This window comes from Trachemys scripta, chromosome 4, assembly GCF_013100865.1.
Source record: "Trachemys scripta elegans isolate TJP31775 chromosome 4, CAS_Tse_1.0, whole genome shotgun sequence".
In the NCBI taxonomy this organism is placed as follows: domain Eukaryota; kingdom Metazoa; phylum Chordata; order Testudines; family Emydidae; genus Trachemys; species Trachemys scripta.
The window spans coordinates 123,052,914-123,068,293 of record NC_048301.1 but is presented as its reverse complement, the minus strand read 5'-3'; the positions used below and the strand labels follow the sequence as shown (position 1 = coordinate 123,068,293).

General features: G+C 49.8%; 1 protein-coding gene across 3 annotated transcripts; it reads right to left on the bottom strand.

The window, feature by feature from the left end:
• Positions 1-336: 336 nt before the first annotated feature.
• Positions 337-14,809, bottom strand: RAB7B (RAB7B, member RAS oncogene family). 3 transcript variants are annotated; one of them, XM_034767154.1, is made up of 7 exons: positions 14,542-14,809; positions 10,046-10,151; positions 7,329-7,390; positions 6,619-6,745; positions 5,460-5,675; positions 4,244-4,369; positions 337-2,413 (listed from the first exon to the last, which is right to left on the bottom strand). In XM_034767154.1, the coding sequence occupies exons 2-7, from the start codon at positions 10,061-10,063 to the stop codon at positions 2,333-2,335; spliced, it is 630 nt and encodes a 209-aa protein (XP_034623045.1). In that variant the 5' UTR covers positions 10,064-10,151; positions 14,542-14,809; the 3' UTR covers positions 337-2,332. The 3 variants fall into 3 exon arrangements, with proteins under 3 accessions (XP_034623045.1, XP_034623047.1, XP_034623046.1); XM_034767156.1 differs by having other exon boundaries at positions 10,041-10,151; positions 14,542-14,569; XM_034767155.1 differs by lacking the exon at positions 10,046-10,151.
• Positions 14,810-15,380: the final 571 nt, after the last annotated feature.

Below are 15,380 nucleotides of genomic sequence, written 5' to 3'. Positions count from 1 at the left end.
GCTTATGTGACTCCCGGCTCAGAGAGAGAGGCAGGAGCTAGACAAGTTTGAAATGTGAAACCAAAAGAAGTTCTGCAGCAAAGATTGAGGGGCTTCAGAAACGGATCCTTGCAGCTCCTGGGGGTGGAAGAAGGGGATTCCCCACCCCTCCAATAGGATCTACTTCTCCACCAACACTGACACTTCAGAGCTGGACTAAACGCTCCAAGGAAGTCCCAGTCCAGCTTGCCTTATTCCCCTGCACAGGACCGCTGTGAAATTTGCTTCTCCCAGGGAACCGACCCAGGACATCCTCTCATTTAGAGCCACACACAAAAAAGATGCACATGCCCAGCATTTCAGAGTAAACTTTTTACTTTTGCTGGGAATGATTTTAAATGAACAGGGGTTTTGTGGTCATCTCTGAACCCAGAAACATTTCTCTAAAGTAGCTTTGAGCACACTGGGCCAAAGACCTTCAGCAGCGCGACCCATGTCAGGGTGTTTGCAAAGGGATCGCGGCCCATGCCAGGGTGTACGCGAAGGGGTCCTGGCCCATGGCTCTGCCCATATCCGGGTGTATGCGAAGAGATCACAGCCCACGGCAGGGTGTACAGGAAGGGGTCCACCGCTCCTCTGGGCTTCATGGCTGGATGAGATTTCCACAGTCAAAGCCAAACTGCATGGAAACAGCATTGATACACCGCTCTGCCCTCTGGCCCCAGCCTGCAGCTTGGCTTCCGGTGAGCCTCACTGCTGTGTTAACCCAGGTTTCACCAATTCCGCAAGCGTTGGCCAAGTTCCACGTGGCAGCTGCTTCTGCTGCTCACAGCCACCAACTAAAAGTGCCACGAACCACCTTCGAGAGGTAGGAATGTGCTGCTTTCCCTCCCCCTACTCCTGTCCTGGGATCACTGAAAATCCTAAATTCATGTGTCAGTTTCACATTACGGGCTTAGTCCAGCCCTTGTGTCTTTAACACCCAAAGATGAATCCGAACCCCACAGGGCAATAAAAGCAGAAAATTGGGCATCATTCCCAGGTGGAGATAGAAATCCAGGCACTTGAGGAGGGAGACCCTTCAGGACAGTCACAGATCTGCACAGATCCCAAAATTTCGCTTTCCGTCACTTTCCCTTTTTGAGTTCTGCTCAATCCCCTTGCTTGTGTCAAAATCTGATCCATGCCTCCCCTTTTTAAGTGATTAATAAAATAGTAATCATGCCTAGCTCTTATCTAGCACGTTTCATCATTATCCCCATTTTACAGATGGGGCTACTGCGGCACGGGGAGGTGAAGTGACTTACCAAAGGTCACCCAGCAGACTAGCAGATGAGCTGGAAATAGGACCCCGGTCTCCTGTGACCCAGTCTAGTGCTCTAGCCAGTAGGCCCCACTGCCTCCCTTTAAAAGTATTCCTTTAAAAAATACCCTGCCAATAAAACAATACAGCCCAGCTCATTGTCAAAGTGCTTTACAAACAACCTCATCACTGGGTGAGAGAGAGTTATCACGCCCCCCTACCATTTTACAGGTGGGGAGAAACTAAGGCACAGAAAAGTTATGCCTAGGGCAATGTGTGTCAGTGCTGGGATTCGAATGTAGACGCTCCTGGCTCTCAGGCCTGTGCTTTGACCACTAGACCATCCACCCTTCCCTCCCTTGGGGATAAGTAGCTTACGCCTGTTTAATATCAAGTGCAGACTGTGAGGGTGTTAGTTTAAACACTGGGTATCTGGCGAACAAATGTCTCTGTTTTGCGTTCAAACAGCGGGGACTGAGATTACATTCTCTAGGGAGGCCCAGCCTGCAGGGGAGTGACAGCACAGCCCTGCCTTGCCTAGCACTGTCAATTCAGGTGTGTGTTGGGAATGCCTGGTCAAGTGCCAGAGGGTGAGCCACTAATCCACTGTGACCTGCCTGAGTGTCAACAGGTGTAACTAGAGCAGAGAGATAGCAGGTGAGTGAGGTCACTGAGCCAGCCACAGCTCTGGGAAGGTAGCTGGGCCACCTGGACTCAGCACTGACTGCACAGAGCCAGGTTTAGAAAGCCGGTGCAAGGCTTTGAAATGGGTGGTTAGAAGGTTAATGAAGCAGTAAGGGTCCCGATGCATAGGAGCAGCCAGGTGTGGTCTGGCTGGGTTAGTCCAATCTAGGCATGTAGAGAGAAGGCCGGTCTCTTCTCTGCACTCGGTAAATGTCACGAGATTTGTCAGCTTGGCTGTGCAATGTGGAACCGGATCACTGTGGTCATCTCCTGTGGCTGAACACAAAACCGGAAGTGAATGGAGTCGGTTCAGCGATTTCAGTGCCGAGCGAGGACTCAGATGTCAGGTGACTCCAAATGTCTCATTCAGCAGCATTTCTTCTTGGGCTGGTCGTCAGGAGTGAGCTTGATGGAGTCTGTTAAATAGTTCTCGAGCATCTCTTGGTACTGGAAAAAAGACAAGAGGAAATAAAAGTGGCTTGGGTTTGCTTTTAGAAAAGGACTTGCTTTACTACAATCCCTGAACTTCCCCAAGGGAAATCACCCGATTTCAGGTTTCTTACCAACCTGAGTTTCCCTGAGGTTCACAAACTTTTTGAAGCGCTGGGGATAAATCTCCAGGAACCTGGGACTGAGTTTTGGGCTGAAATTTGAGTGATCTCAGACTGATTCATGATTTGGGATGAAAATTAGGCAAAAAGAAAGAACCACACACAACAGATGCTAGTCAGGCTGCTTAATGCTTTCAGGCACCACAGTGATGGGCAAGGTATAGGATTCTGAACAGAACAGAATTGCAGAAAGCCTGGCAGCTTCATCTGAGATTCAGTCTCAGTTACAATATTGGTTCACTAAGAATATGGGACCAAAATCACAAAAACGTTTGCACGACCCCATGTGGAATGAAAACACTCTCATTTACATCACTCTACTGAACCTTCTGCACAGATGGGACAGTGACCCTTGTGGTTAGGGAGACTAATATGCTCTACCTATCGTAGTATCGTACATACATCCACAGGCAATAGACACCACACCTTTCCAATGGAGATGACTTAGCAACATTTCACTGCAAATGTTGCAGGTTTAAGTTAACTCCATTTTAAGACGGTAGAGTTTAGTTTGATACCAGTCCTCTCTTCTGAGCAGACCATTTACTTTAATCATGACTCCTCCCCTTATTTAAATACTAATTCCGACCTAGGAAAAGGGCCATATTTTGAAAGGGCCCATCACATTTGTTACCTGCAGTTTTGTAGATTTAAATAAATTCAGACACAATGTGTGCCATTTTCATGTCAAGCTGTTTGATTTCTGGGCACCGTCTGGGTACTTTGGTTAAACATGTAACTGACCTCAGTTGTACCAGCAAATACTTGCAGATGCAAAATTGCTGTCTTAAAATGGAGGACGGCTTCTAAATGACTGGCCTTCAAGCCCAATGCTTTCCCTACCCTATTGATTTCATTGAGATGACCAGTAGAGGGCACAGTTTACATAGCTATATTGGCTACACTTTCTGGAATCCCTTATGATTGGTCGAAAAATTAAAACAACACTTTGGCAAAGAATTTTCAAAACAGCAAAATATTTCTTGTTTCATTAGCTTTTTAGAATTATTTTTATCAATGTTATTTATGAAAACATTTATCTCCTTGTTTATTGCCCAATATTTTTTTACATGAGAAATATTCAACACTGAATTTTTTCATCCGAGTGGTTGTAAGATGGATTTTTAAAACATTATTTAAAATTAAAATTAAGTGCTGAAAATAATTAAAATTAAGTCCTGAAAATATTTCAGAAATAAATGATGAATGATAAATTTGCATTTTTGACTAAAATTATTGGAAAAGATAAAAAAAATCATGAGAACTGGTCAACGTCCAGTCTGAATCCTCACTTAGGTATAAGGTGAAGTTTAGGATTTAAATCCAAGGGCAAATTCAGGCCAAGGTTTGGGTTTTAGCTTAAATGGCACCAGATTTTCACCAGCTGTTTCCATGAGACTTCTGGCCCAAATGATAAAAATAATAATAATCATTCTAGCTCCTAAATGGTACTTTTCATCAGTGAATCTCAAAGCACTTTACAAAGGAAACCAGTATCATTATCTTCATTTTACAGGTGGGGAAACAGAGGCACAGGGCAGGGACATGACTTGCTCAAGGTCACCCGGCAGACTAGCAGCAGAGCCAGGAACAGAACCCAGGTCTCTCAAGTCCCACATCAGGGCTCTAAAGCTCACAAGGGCACATGGCCAGCACCGCTACTCACTCTCGACAGGGCCTGCCTTGCGAGCGTCTCAAAGGCCTGCACTACGTTGATATCGTTCTTGGCACTGACTTCAAAATACGGGATGTCCTTTTCTTTGCACCAGAATGAAGCTGTCTCCTTGGACACCTGGGAGAAGAGAAGGGGATGTGGTCATGTTATTCATTTGCAGCCCTTAAGGAGGTGACCAAGTCCAGTGCGTGGGGTATTCGCCGGTCCTGATGGTAGCCATATGCTCAGAGACCCCCTGGGCTTCTCCATGGGCTTTTCATTCTACAGCCACTGAGAGCAAATGTTGGGATGGTGTGGAGCGCACTCAATGCCCATTGAAGCCAACGGGAGCCTCCAGCGTGGTTTCAGAATGAGGCTCTCAGTGCATGCTGGCAACTCAGCGTGGTCTCTTGACTACAGGGCCAAGTGCTGGCAGGTGCGGAGCATTGTACCATCAGGCACACAATGCTCGGTAGCAGAACATTTGGCTCATTGCTCTTTGAGGACACCGATCTTCTTAAAGAGCCAGGCTGGAGCATGTCCCTCCTTCAGCAAGGTCACAGGAGGGCTTGGTGGGGCATTAAGTGAAGGAGATTTCTTTCAGCCTTCTGGGGAGGGAATCTTCTGGAATCTAACTGTTGAGCTACCGCTGAGGGGTTTTATTAATTATTAATAATGATTTCCCTTCCCTCGCTTCCAGACAGGAATTTCTGGTTTGTTGGTGAATTGTAAACCCGGCCTGTGCCAGACTAAATACTCCAGCTATAGTAAGTAAACCCTATAGCTTCTAAAGGAAACCACTTGTTCCAGGTGCCTTAATTTTGGGAAGCCCAACCGGAAACACACAGAAGGGGCCTGATTTTCAGAGGGTGGGAGCTCAGCCCTTTTTGGAGATCTGACTCCTTTAAGGCATCTACAGTTGGGCACCCAAAAGCATTAGCCACTTCTGGGAATTTAGGCTTCAAGTGGGGCTTGTGGTGGGTTATACATTTTTAATTGAATTTGGTGATGGTGAAAGGTGGGTGATTGACAGGAGGCTGGAGTCCTGTGTCATTCCCAGAAGCTGGACAGGCAGAAGGAGGGCGAGTTTCCCCAGTGTGCTCCAACCCTGACCCGGAGGCACCACCAGAACGCTATGAAATTTAGTCATAGAAATCTAGCCCTACCCCTCCCACCCTCCATGGCTGATTCTTCTGAGCCCTTAACTGGGACCAAGCTCCCTCCTTACCTGCCGTTCATTTAAGTCGATTTTATTTCCCAGCACCACCATGGGGAAGCCCTGCTCTGTGGGGATTATCTTCTCCAGGAAGTCCTCTCTCCAATCATCCAAGGACTCGAAGGACTCCAGATCTGTAACGTCGAAGGCCAGCATACAGCCATCCGAGCCCTTATAGAAGGTCGACACCATGGACCGGAACCGCTCCTGACCCCCGGTGTCCCAGATCTAATGGGATAGAAGGGCAGTAACGCACAACATTAATGACTGTTAGGGGGTGACTGGCCCTTTAAAGGGGGATGGGCTTCAGCCCCACCTGTGACACAGCCAACTCTCCTCCCCAGGTGGGAGAAATGAAGCAGGTCATGTGACTCAATCAGGCTTCTACCTTATTTACCTCAGAGGCCTGAGGAGAAAAGGGAAGTGCAGATGGCTGCAGAAAGGCTGCAAGGAGCTAGAGCATAAGATAGGCAGAGGCCTGGGAAGATTCCAGGCAGGAAGGACTGAGGGTGCCTGTCTGGGGAAGAGCAGCGTGGGGACGAGATGGAAAGGAGCCCGGGAAGGGCTGAAAAGGGGTGGGCAGAAGAATGAGAGGGGAGAAGACCAATCCCTTGGGAAAGAAAGGCTGGGCCCAGTTTAAGATTAGGGTAAAGACTTTGTGTTCTGTTTGTTTTTAAGTTCTGTTTCCCCAGAAGGGGTGGGCTTTTGTGAAGGGCCGAGGCACTGCAGTGGCCAAACCAGGCTGTGGCGTTTACTGAGGAGTCCTGAGAAGGGGAAACTGAGGCAGGGCTGCTGCAGAGCCCTTCCCTCCCATCCCCCCATGCTCTGGAGGTGGTGACTTGCTGACTGTGACCTTAGACTATCTGCTGCTCTGTACACCATTTAGCTATCAAGGGCCTGGTTTCCACAGGTGTTGAGCACCTGCAGCTCCTCTTGACTTCAGCAGAATCCACAGGTGCTTAGGACCACTGAACATCAGGCACAAGCCTGCAACAGTTAAAATGTTACCGTTGATTTCAAAGGGAGCAGGAGCAGGTCCTGAATGATCCCTTATTTGTGCACCAACCTCTGTTACATGGACATCGCCTGGCGCTGTGCACACACACCAGGTCAAAAGACAGGCTTCTTCTGAGTGGATAGATGCCAGAGACCAAACAGGGAAGTGCCTCACCTGCAGTTTTAGAGGGGTGTTGTCCACCATGATGTGCTTAGATAGGATACTGGCTCCCAGAGTAGTCCGATAATCTTCATGGAATGTCTTGTGCACAAACTGGTGCAGGAGGGAGGTTTTCCCCACCCTGGGACAAAGGAAGAGACACACAAAGGGACATACATTAGCCTCAGGACTTCTGAGTCGCACTATAGAATCAGGTGCACAGAATAAGACTGGAGAGTCACAGATTCCCACACCCTGTTATTAATGGGATAATGACTCCATGATGGGAACCAAACTCCAACCACTCAGCCTTGCCATTTTCATCTGCCTTGGTCTTGGATGCATCTTAGATGTGTGAAACCTGTATGTAGCCAGGCTTCAAACTGATCTGTGAACTAGTTTGTTTTGTGGGTGGGTGCCATACTGTAAGTACAGGAAGATTGGAGTTTGAACCTCTCCATTTAAGGGCTTAATGTTTTAATGGATTATTTTGAATGCTGTTAAGTTCCCCTGTGTTTCACAGCAGCTTAGAGATGATTATAAATACATGAAAAGTAAATAGGAGAACCTTAGCCGTTGAAGATAAAGTCCCATTTTCTTACTTACATTAAGGCCAACTGACATCATTCTAGCAGTGTAAAGGGGGCTTGGAGTGGGACTCATTTAGCCTTCATGAGAACAAACCCTCAGGGCTGTTGGACTCCAGTAGGAAGGATTCTGCTTACCCCAGTGCGCCTATGATAATTATCTTCAAATCCACGTTCTTGCTGGAATTCATGAAGGGGACCTAGAGGATGGAACGAGAGACAATGACTAGACTAGACTTCACATCCCAGCTACCATGAGACACATGCAGAGGAGGGAAATTCACCACCAGCCCTCGGCGCCACTTAAGCCAAGGCCGTATGGTAACCAGCCCTATTGCTGCGTGTCACTGAGAGTGCTGTGGTTACAGAGCCACCTCCAGGATGGAAATTTTCAAAAGAGGTCAGCGCCCACAGTGGGGGCCAGAGTCTATCTGTGACTATCTGGCCTTTATTTAGACACCTGACTGGGAAGTGATGTATTTTTGGAAATCACATCTGGTAGCCTGTTGTGCATACCACGTGCTCAAAGGCAGGCAGAGCAGGTGCTCCAAGCGCTGGGCTGGCCAAGCTCCAGCCCTTGGTGGGGCCCTGTAGCACTCATACACCTTGAATAACAGCACATTCTTTTTCCAGGGCTGCTTAAAGGTGCAAATACCCTCACCACAAGGACTTTAACAATTACAATAAAAGATCAACCCAGCAATTCCTAACTCAGCCCCTAGGGGCCAGTTCAGGGCAGGGGCACTGCATCCCATGGGGCTCTCATGCCAGGGATATTCCACCCACCCCTCTCCCAGGGGCCAGGAACCCTATCCTGCAGACTGCCCCCAGCCTGAAGCCTTTTGTCTATGATCTCAGTGGGGCATATTTGCACTGCCTTCCTGCTGTCACATGTCACTCGCTGTGCTGTATCCGGCTACAGCGGCCACTGGCCAGCATCCAGCAACTCTGGGCACTCTGGCTGGATACTGACCCGGGAATGACAGTGCCCTCCACTGCCTGAATCCTTTTCTGCCAGCACCTCCAGGATGGCGGGAAGGTACCCCGTAATGTTGTGCATAGGTGTGATTTTGGGGGGCAGCACTAGTCAGGCCAATGAGGGGGGGGGAATTCCATGCCTGCCTGCGGTTTGGGGGAAGGGGGCACAACACCCCCCTGTTGCGCCCCTTCCCCCCCGCAACTATGCCCATGATGTTGTGGCATGTTTATTACAATTGGTCTGCCCAGTGCAACCAACTCCCCCGCCCTTCGGGAACTGCTTCTTGCTCAGATAACAAGTGAGACTCTCTGTGACAGCTGCTTTGCATAAATGGCAGCTAAGGCCTTGTGCTGGGCTTCGGCACGGAGCTGAATTTTGCCCATTGGGAAATTTCCCCATTGCTATCCCTACCTGCGCCAGATTCAGCTTCTCCTCAGAGGCTGCCTGGCGTGTCAGGAGAGCTTGGAATGGGGCTTTGCATTTGTTATGGGTGCTCACAGGGCCGGCTCCAGGCACCAGCCCACCAAGCATGTGCTTGGGGCGGCGCCTGGAGGGGGGTGGCGCGGCGGGGCGCTCCGGCCCAAGAGCGGGGCTGCGACTGGGCTCGCCGACCTCCCCGCGGTGCTCCGGCCGGTCGGGGAGAGCGGGGCCGCGGGGGCTCGCCGCCCTCCCCCAGGCGCTCTGGTCTCCGGGGAGAGTGGAGAGCCCCGGCCGGGCTCGCCGCCCTTCCCTCGGCGCTCCGGCCAGTCGGGGATTGCGGGCCCGTGGCCGGGCTCGGCGCCCTCCCCTGCCACGCTGGGCAGGCAAAAAAGCCAGAGCCGGCCCTGGGTGCTCAGGAACCTTAGAGCTTTAACCATCACTGTTTGTAGCTTCGTTAAATGGGCTCCACTTCTAGGCCCCTGAAACGCTGAGCGTCTGCATTTGTCTCTTGTCCCCCTCACTAGCAACCCCCCCCCCCCAATTGTGCTGTGCTTTCCACTGCAACAAAAGGAGAAGGGGCTGGAGGCAGGCAGTGCACAAGCCCTCACAGACTGACAGTGCCTGCCACAAGGAGCCTATTGTGAGTGGGCCCGGCATCCAACAAACCTGTCAGTGTTTGTGTTGTGTGCAGGAGCCAGCGTTACTCAGCTAGTGTTTCCCTCACTGACTTTATCGCTGCCACTGTCCAAACTGCGCTTCTGTTTCCACATCCCAAATGGGTGTTGCCTGGAGCTCTGGGCGCTATTTTATCCTTATGGCGCTGGTGATGTCAGGTGCAATTTAGACTGATCCTATAAAGAGAGGCCTCTGAGGCCAAGGCTGAGAGACTGTTTTACACCTGATGTCACAGCCTGGAGACTGACACCACTGAGACCACCGCGACTACACCCTATCTTCGCTGCTACCTTGTTACCTCGCCCTCTTCTGACCTCTACCCCTTCTCTCTTGTCTGCTCATTCTTCTGCTGAATATTGTCTAATGCTAGAGCGTGAGCTGTCAAGGGCCGGGACTGTCTTACTGTTTGCTTGTACAGCACCTCGCGCAATGAGGCCCTGCTCCCTGTGTGAGGTCCTTAGGTTCTACTCCAATAGTAGTTTAATAATCATCATAATAAAATGGCTGTAAGAAACTTACATGAAACTTCCCTGGCTGTGGCTTTCATTACCACCCTGAAACCTGGGTCCCTCCCACACAGCTGAGCCAAACATCAGAGGAGGCTGGGCCACAAAGTATTTTTTAAAAGGGCACGTATCACTGCTAGCTAATCTTTCCTGGCTGATTTTCAACTGAGACTGCATGAAGCACTGACTTGGGAGACCAGCCCTAAGTTCCATTTGAGACTCCTGCTATTCCTGAGAGCAAGTCAGCGGGAGAGAACCCAGTCCACAAACCTAACCGTGCGGTGATTCATCATTCTTCCATTCCGGGGTGACTCATTCTATTCTTGGCCAGCAGAAGGATTCACCATTACACAGTGCAGAGAAGGGCATCAGGGAGCAGTACTGAAGCGGAGAAAAACATTGTTTGAGAAACATCTCCGTTCACACTTCCGTTAGCAGAGCTAGATACCAAAGTATTACTGTCACGCAGACCTGGGCTCTGGTTCAGCTTTCACCTTCTCCAAAGCACAAGAGTTCTCAGACACAGGATTCAGCCTGTTTCAGAGATAGGGGCTATCTGCACATTTTGGATTGGGTTTCAGATTCCAAACCTTCAGAGTTGAAGGGTTCTGATAGGTCCTTGGTCAGGCCCATCTCCTGTGCCAAGTGTTTGGAATGATGCACCTTAATATCTTCACTCTACAGCTACTGCTGCAAAACTACAGAACTTACTAGCCCAGTCCCCTAGAAGCAACTTCTGCCCTCGTTCTGCATTAGGGTTGCCGATTTTGGTTGGCTGTGTTCCTGGAGGCTTCATAACATGACAATCTTTCATTAAAGATTAATCTTTAATTCCTGGAGACTCCAGGAAATCATGGGAGGGCTGGCAACCCTATTCTGCACTGCTCTGCAATAGCTTGGGACAAGCAACAAACCAGGCAGCTTGGAAAGGAAAAGAGAGGCTTGGGAGTGAAGCTATACAAAGGAGAGTTAGAGCTTGAGCCAAGTATAAGAAAGGCATATGTAGATACCTGTGACTGATCAGACTGGGACACACCGATGGTCTAGCATCTTTTGCTACATCGGGCACTAGTTTTTTTTTTTTTTTTTTTTGCCTTCCCATTGAAGGCTAATCTCCCCTCACCCATTTCCTGGTATTGCACAGTTGACCAGGTGCATAAGAGGGGGTGAGGGGGTGGGGATTTTCTCCTCGACAGCTGATAATTGGTTTTGGGCCAGGAAGTGTGAGAGTAAGGCAGAGATTAATTCCTGGATAACAGGCATCTGGGAAAGGATCAGCACGGATCGTGGAGAGAGACAGCTGAGCTGGCTTGGATAAAAATAAGACCTGATGAAAATCACTGCCCAGCAGCCTGGACTAACCCTTATTAGGAAGTGTGGCGGATGGGTATAAAACTTTTGAACTGCTGATCTCACTACCCCTGAAAGAGTCTGCCATCACCAGTACAAACCCAGTCCCATACAATACACTCAGCCATCCCGGTGTGAGAAAGTGAAATCACTCAAAATCTTGCTGCTAGCATCCCTATCAAGTTATGGCCATCAGTGACAGAGTCCCTGTGGGTAGGTTACAGCTTTCAGACAGCACGGTTCTGGCATCTGCAAATAACCTGTGTATTTGATAGGATGTCCTCTTGCACTAGCATGGTTTTATTTGGCTTTGTTGACTCTAAATGCACCCGCTAAACTAACCACTCCCCAAACCTGTTGTGTATTGGATCAAGGGGTGGCTAGAGTGGAGTGTGTGTAAAATGAACAGGTAGATCACATCAGGTATCTTCTGGTGGTGGCATGTTTCCAGCTGGCATGTCTACCTGCCATAATGGCACCATCGAAGATTTAGGGCTTCTTGAAAGTTATTTTGGATTTAACTTGGTGTTTTCTGATAAACTGCCTTGCATCCATACACAAGTTTTTTTTTTTTTTTTGACAAATTATCTGGCATCTCATTCTGCATCAACTAATTCGCTTTGGAAGCAGATCAACTCAAAATCAGAATGAGGTATTTTACAATAAGGTAGGTGTGGATGCATCCCCAGACTCCCCTCCCCTGCAGCTAAAGGTTGGGCAATCCGCTCTCAGGTTTCAGCGTAGTGTGATGTTGCTGTCCCACTCCAGCCTTCCAAAGAGTCCTCCAGCAGAAAACAGGGACCTGATAGTAACTAATGTCATGAAAATCTAATCAGAAAAAATAATTTGTTGGAGAAAGTATAAATACACGTGATGATGGCCTTGTGCATCCCAAAGTAGCAGGAATGAACACTCCGCATTTTCCCCTCCTCTCATTAGCAGTTTCCCTTTGGGGTTTAATGTTCAGAGGGGCCTGTACCTTGCCTCCTTTGATCAGATTTTCAAGCGAGCTCAGGACCCGGAAGGGAGCTGCTGGGCGCAGAGCATTTCTGATAATCTAGTGTGTCTGTGGGGAGGAACACATTGGTGCACACTCTTCAGCACTAATCCCCCAATGTTATCACTTCCACAGGCAGGTGATAGGGTTTCCTGTGGGGCTGATGGGTGTCTGTGTTTGGGAGCACGCAGAACTGCCTGGGCACAAATCAAGGCCATGCTTTGTAAAGGAGGCCCTTTATGTTTTCCATGGAGAGGCTCAGGCCAGTGGCGCTGGAACAGTTTTTGGAGTGGAGGTGCTGAGCTGCACCCCCCCCCCCTTTGCCCTGTCCGCACCCCACACCTTCCCCTAGGGCTGGGGCTGGCAGCCGGGACCCCACATGTGGACCCAGTGGCTGGGATCCTGGGTCCGGCAGCTGGCCAGGATCCTGCATGCGGGGGCCAGCAGCCAAGCACCTGGGGCTGGCAGCTGAGCGGGATCCGGGTCCAACAGCAGAGTCCCCAGGCAGCAGCGGGCCTGGCGGCCAGGACCCTGGGCGGCAGGGGCATGGGGCCAGTGTCAGGTACCCTGGGCAGCAGGGGCATGGGGCCAGTGTCAGGTACCCTGGGCAGCGGGGACATGGGGCCAGCAGCCGGGATGCCGGGCACAAAACCTGGGGGTGCTGCAGCACCCCCAGTACCGCTGTTTCCTGCGCCTATGGCTCAGGCTGGATGCGGGAATGGCTGGGCTCGCAAACAGTCCCAGAGCTGCACTAGTCTGCATGCGCTAGGTAGCACCACAAATAAGTCTGAGATGAGCAATGTTCAGTCCACGGCAGCTGCACTTACACAAGGGAGCAGCAGGATTCATGCAGCACAGCTGCCATATGAATGAGTCTTTCAGAAATCGAGGTCTCCATTAACCCTTCAGATGGCTACAAGCCCAGACTGCGGAGGTCTCCTATCTGATCTTGGGTTCACCTCTGTGTAACACCAGTGACCTTATTGGAGCTACTCCTGTTGACACTTGCTGGACTGAGAAGCAGAATCAGGTCCCCTGATTTAACTGGGATTAACTAGGATTGCTCTGATCCCGATCCGGACATGTCATTCCCTCCTCCTGTCTCCAACCCACCCTACCGCTACACTTGCAAACTGCTGTAGTGCTCTTACTCGTGTTGAGCTCAGATCACAGTCCAGGGCGGGGTAAGCTACCGAAGGAGGCTTTCACCCCTCTCTCTAGTCTGAGATAGTCAAAGATGGAGCTAGCCTCCTCCCCCTGTCCCTAAGATCTGTCTCAATGTATTAGCTCAATTGAGTTAGCCTAACAGGCTTGAAGAGATGCAAGCCAGTATGTCTGAAAGACTTGTGAGCTGGCCATGCTGTAGCCTACAGGGAAACAAGGCTCCAACATGGCCAACTAATATGGCTAGGAACATGCTACTCCTTTTTTGCCCATTGAGACAGGGCTCTAGCGAGGGAGCCTCATCCAGGACTGCCTTCCTTAAGCAATGCCTGAGGTAATTAGGAGCATGCCCAGCTTCCATGCTGTGAGGCAGCCACAATCTTTTGCTCCGCACAAGGGTTAGGACACATTGCGAAAGATCCCGCAGCACCAAGCACCTGCCACCAATGAAAGTCTGTCTGAGCTATCCTTTGCCCAGATCACTTCCCATCTCTCCACCCTGCCTCCGCTGGGCTTCCCCTCTATTCTCCTCATTCCTTGCTCCAGCGAGCCTCTTGTCCTCTAGCCAGCTGGCAGTCCACTCTCTGGACTGTGGATTCCTTCTGACTGGCCGGCCTCTTCTTGCAGCCACACTCCTCCCACAGTTTGGGTGCTGCCCTGAAAGGCAGTGCCTAATTAGGTAGCCACCTCTGTGTCTGATGCCAAGAATTGCCCCTGGGTCAGCCAAGTCCATTTCTCGATATGGGACAAACTAGTTGCCCGGAGACATTACCATCTGTTTCTCAGGCTGTGCAGTGCTTAAGGTTTAATGACAGCGTCCAACCCATACTTTCTTTTTCCGTGATGTGAGGTCTAAAGCTGCTCTGATTTCTGAAAAGGGCATAGGTTTGACTCTGCCCAGACCCTTCTATACAGTGTAGCCTGACCTCTATGCAGGGATCTGTATACTGCTGAGCCTTCTGTCGAGAGAGCCACTATCTCTCAATCTCTCTAATCATTCAGGGAGCACCCACCCATCACTGCAGTCTCTTGGTGCTGGCCCGTGTCTAGAAATCCAAAAGTCACCAGTTGTTTTGCCATATCTGGAAACCTTTGTTTGTCTATTAACTCAAAAAGGAGTTTGCAAAACCTGATTTGCCTGTTCAAGAGAGCAGGCTGTTACTTATCAGATCCCACCGGCTTTCCTACAAGTTCAATCCAAACCACCACTTGTGGGAATTTCACAACAGCAAACAAAGGGGGCAAACAAAAGACACTTACTGACTGTGGCATTCATCCTGTGATCTCCTCCTCCAGCCTGAAAGGATTCTAGTGGCAACCGGAGGCCATCGGCTCTAGCCCTCGGTGCTTGCACAAGCTCTTGCTTTCTTCCCTTTACTTAGCTTCCTGAGGAGGAAAGAGTCAAGTGAGAGGAGTCTCCGAGAACTCTCAGATTGTCTGAGCGTATATTTCTCTTTCCCTTTCTCTCCCCTGCTTTTTTGCCAGCAGTCAGAGTCAGGGGGAAGGTTGCTAAAGAGGCAGTCCAGAAATGACATCAGCGAAAAGGGGTTGAGATAATCAGATTTTGTGCCTCTGAAGGAATTTCCTGCACGCAGAGATTTGAACAGGGTACATCTGCGTGAAGGAGGAACTAAAGTTTAAAGTGAATTGCCTGGCCACTGAAAGAGTTAGGAAGCAATTAACTGTCCAGCACTTTACAGCCCTGGATGAATCCCTGCTACCGTATCTGCAGACAAACCTCCTATTTTAGCTCCATTTTGACGGGTACTTCATTTTTAAAACCTTGCTGTCTTTGTGGACGCAAACCCTCTCCCCATTGCCTCTGTACTCACGGGGCATGGTGCTCTGAACACTGGGAGTTTGAGGGAGGAAATAAGGTTGGACTTTTCCTAATTGTTTTCTAACTCATCCTGCTGCTCAGGGACACCCAGCGCATCTTCTCTGCTGCCCTTGCCAGGTTTGTTGTGAGATTATTCAGTGCTGAAAACAAAACAAAACATCAGATTACGTTGCCATTGTCACCTGAGTCCTGCAGAGTCAACTCCCTGGCCTGGGCTTCGCCTGTACCGATAAGGCCAAGTGAGCCAGCCCAGGTTGGT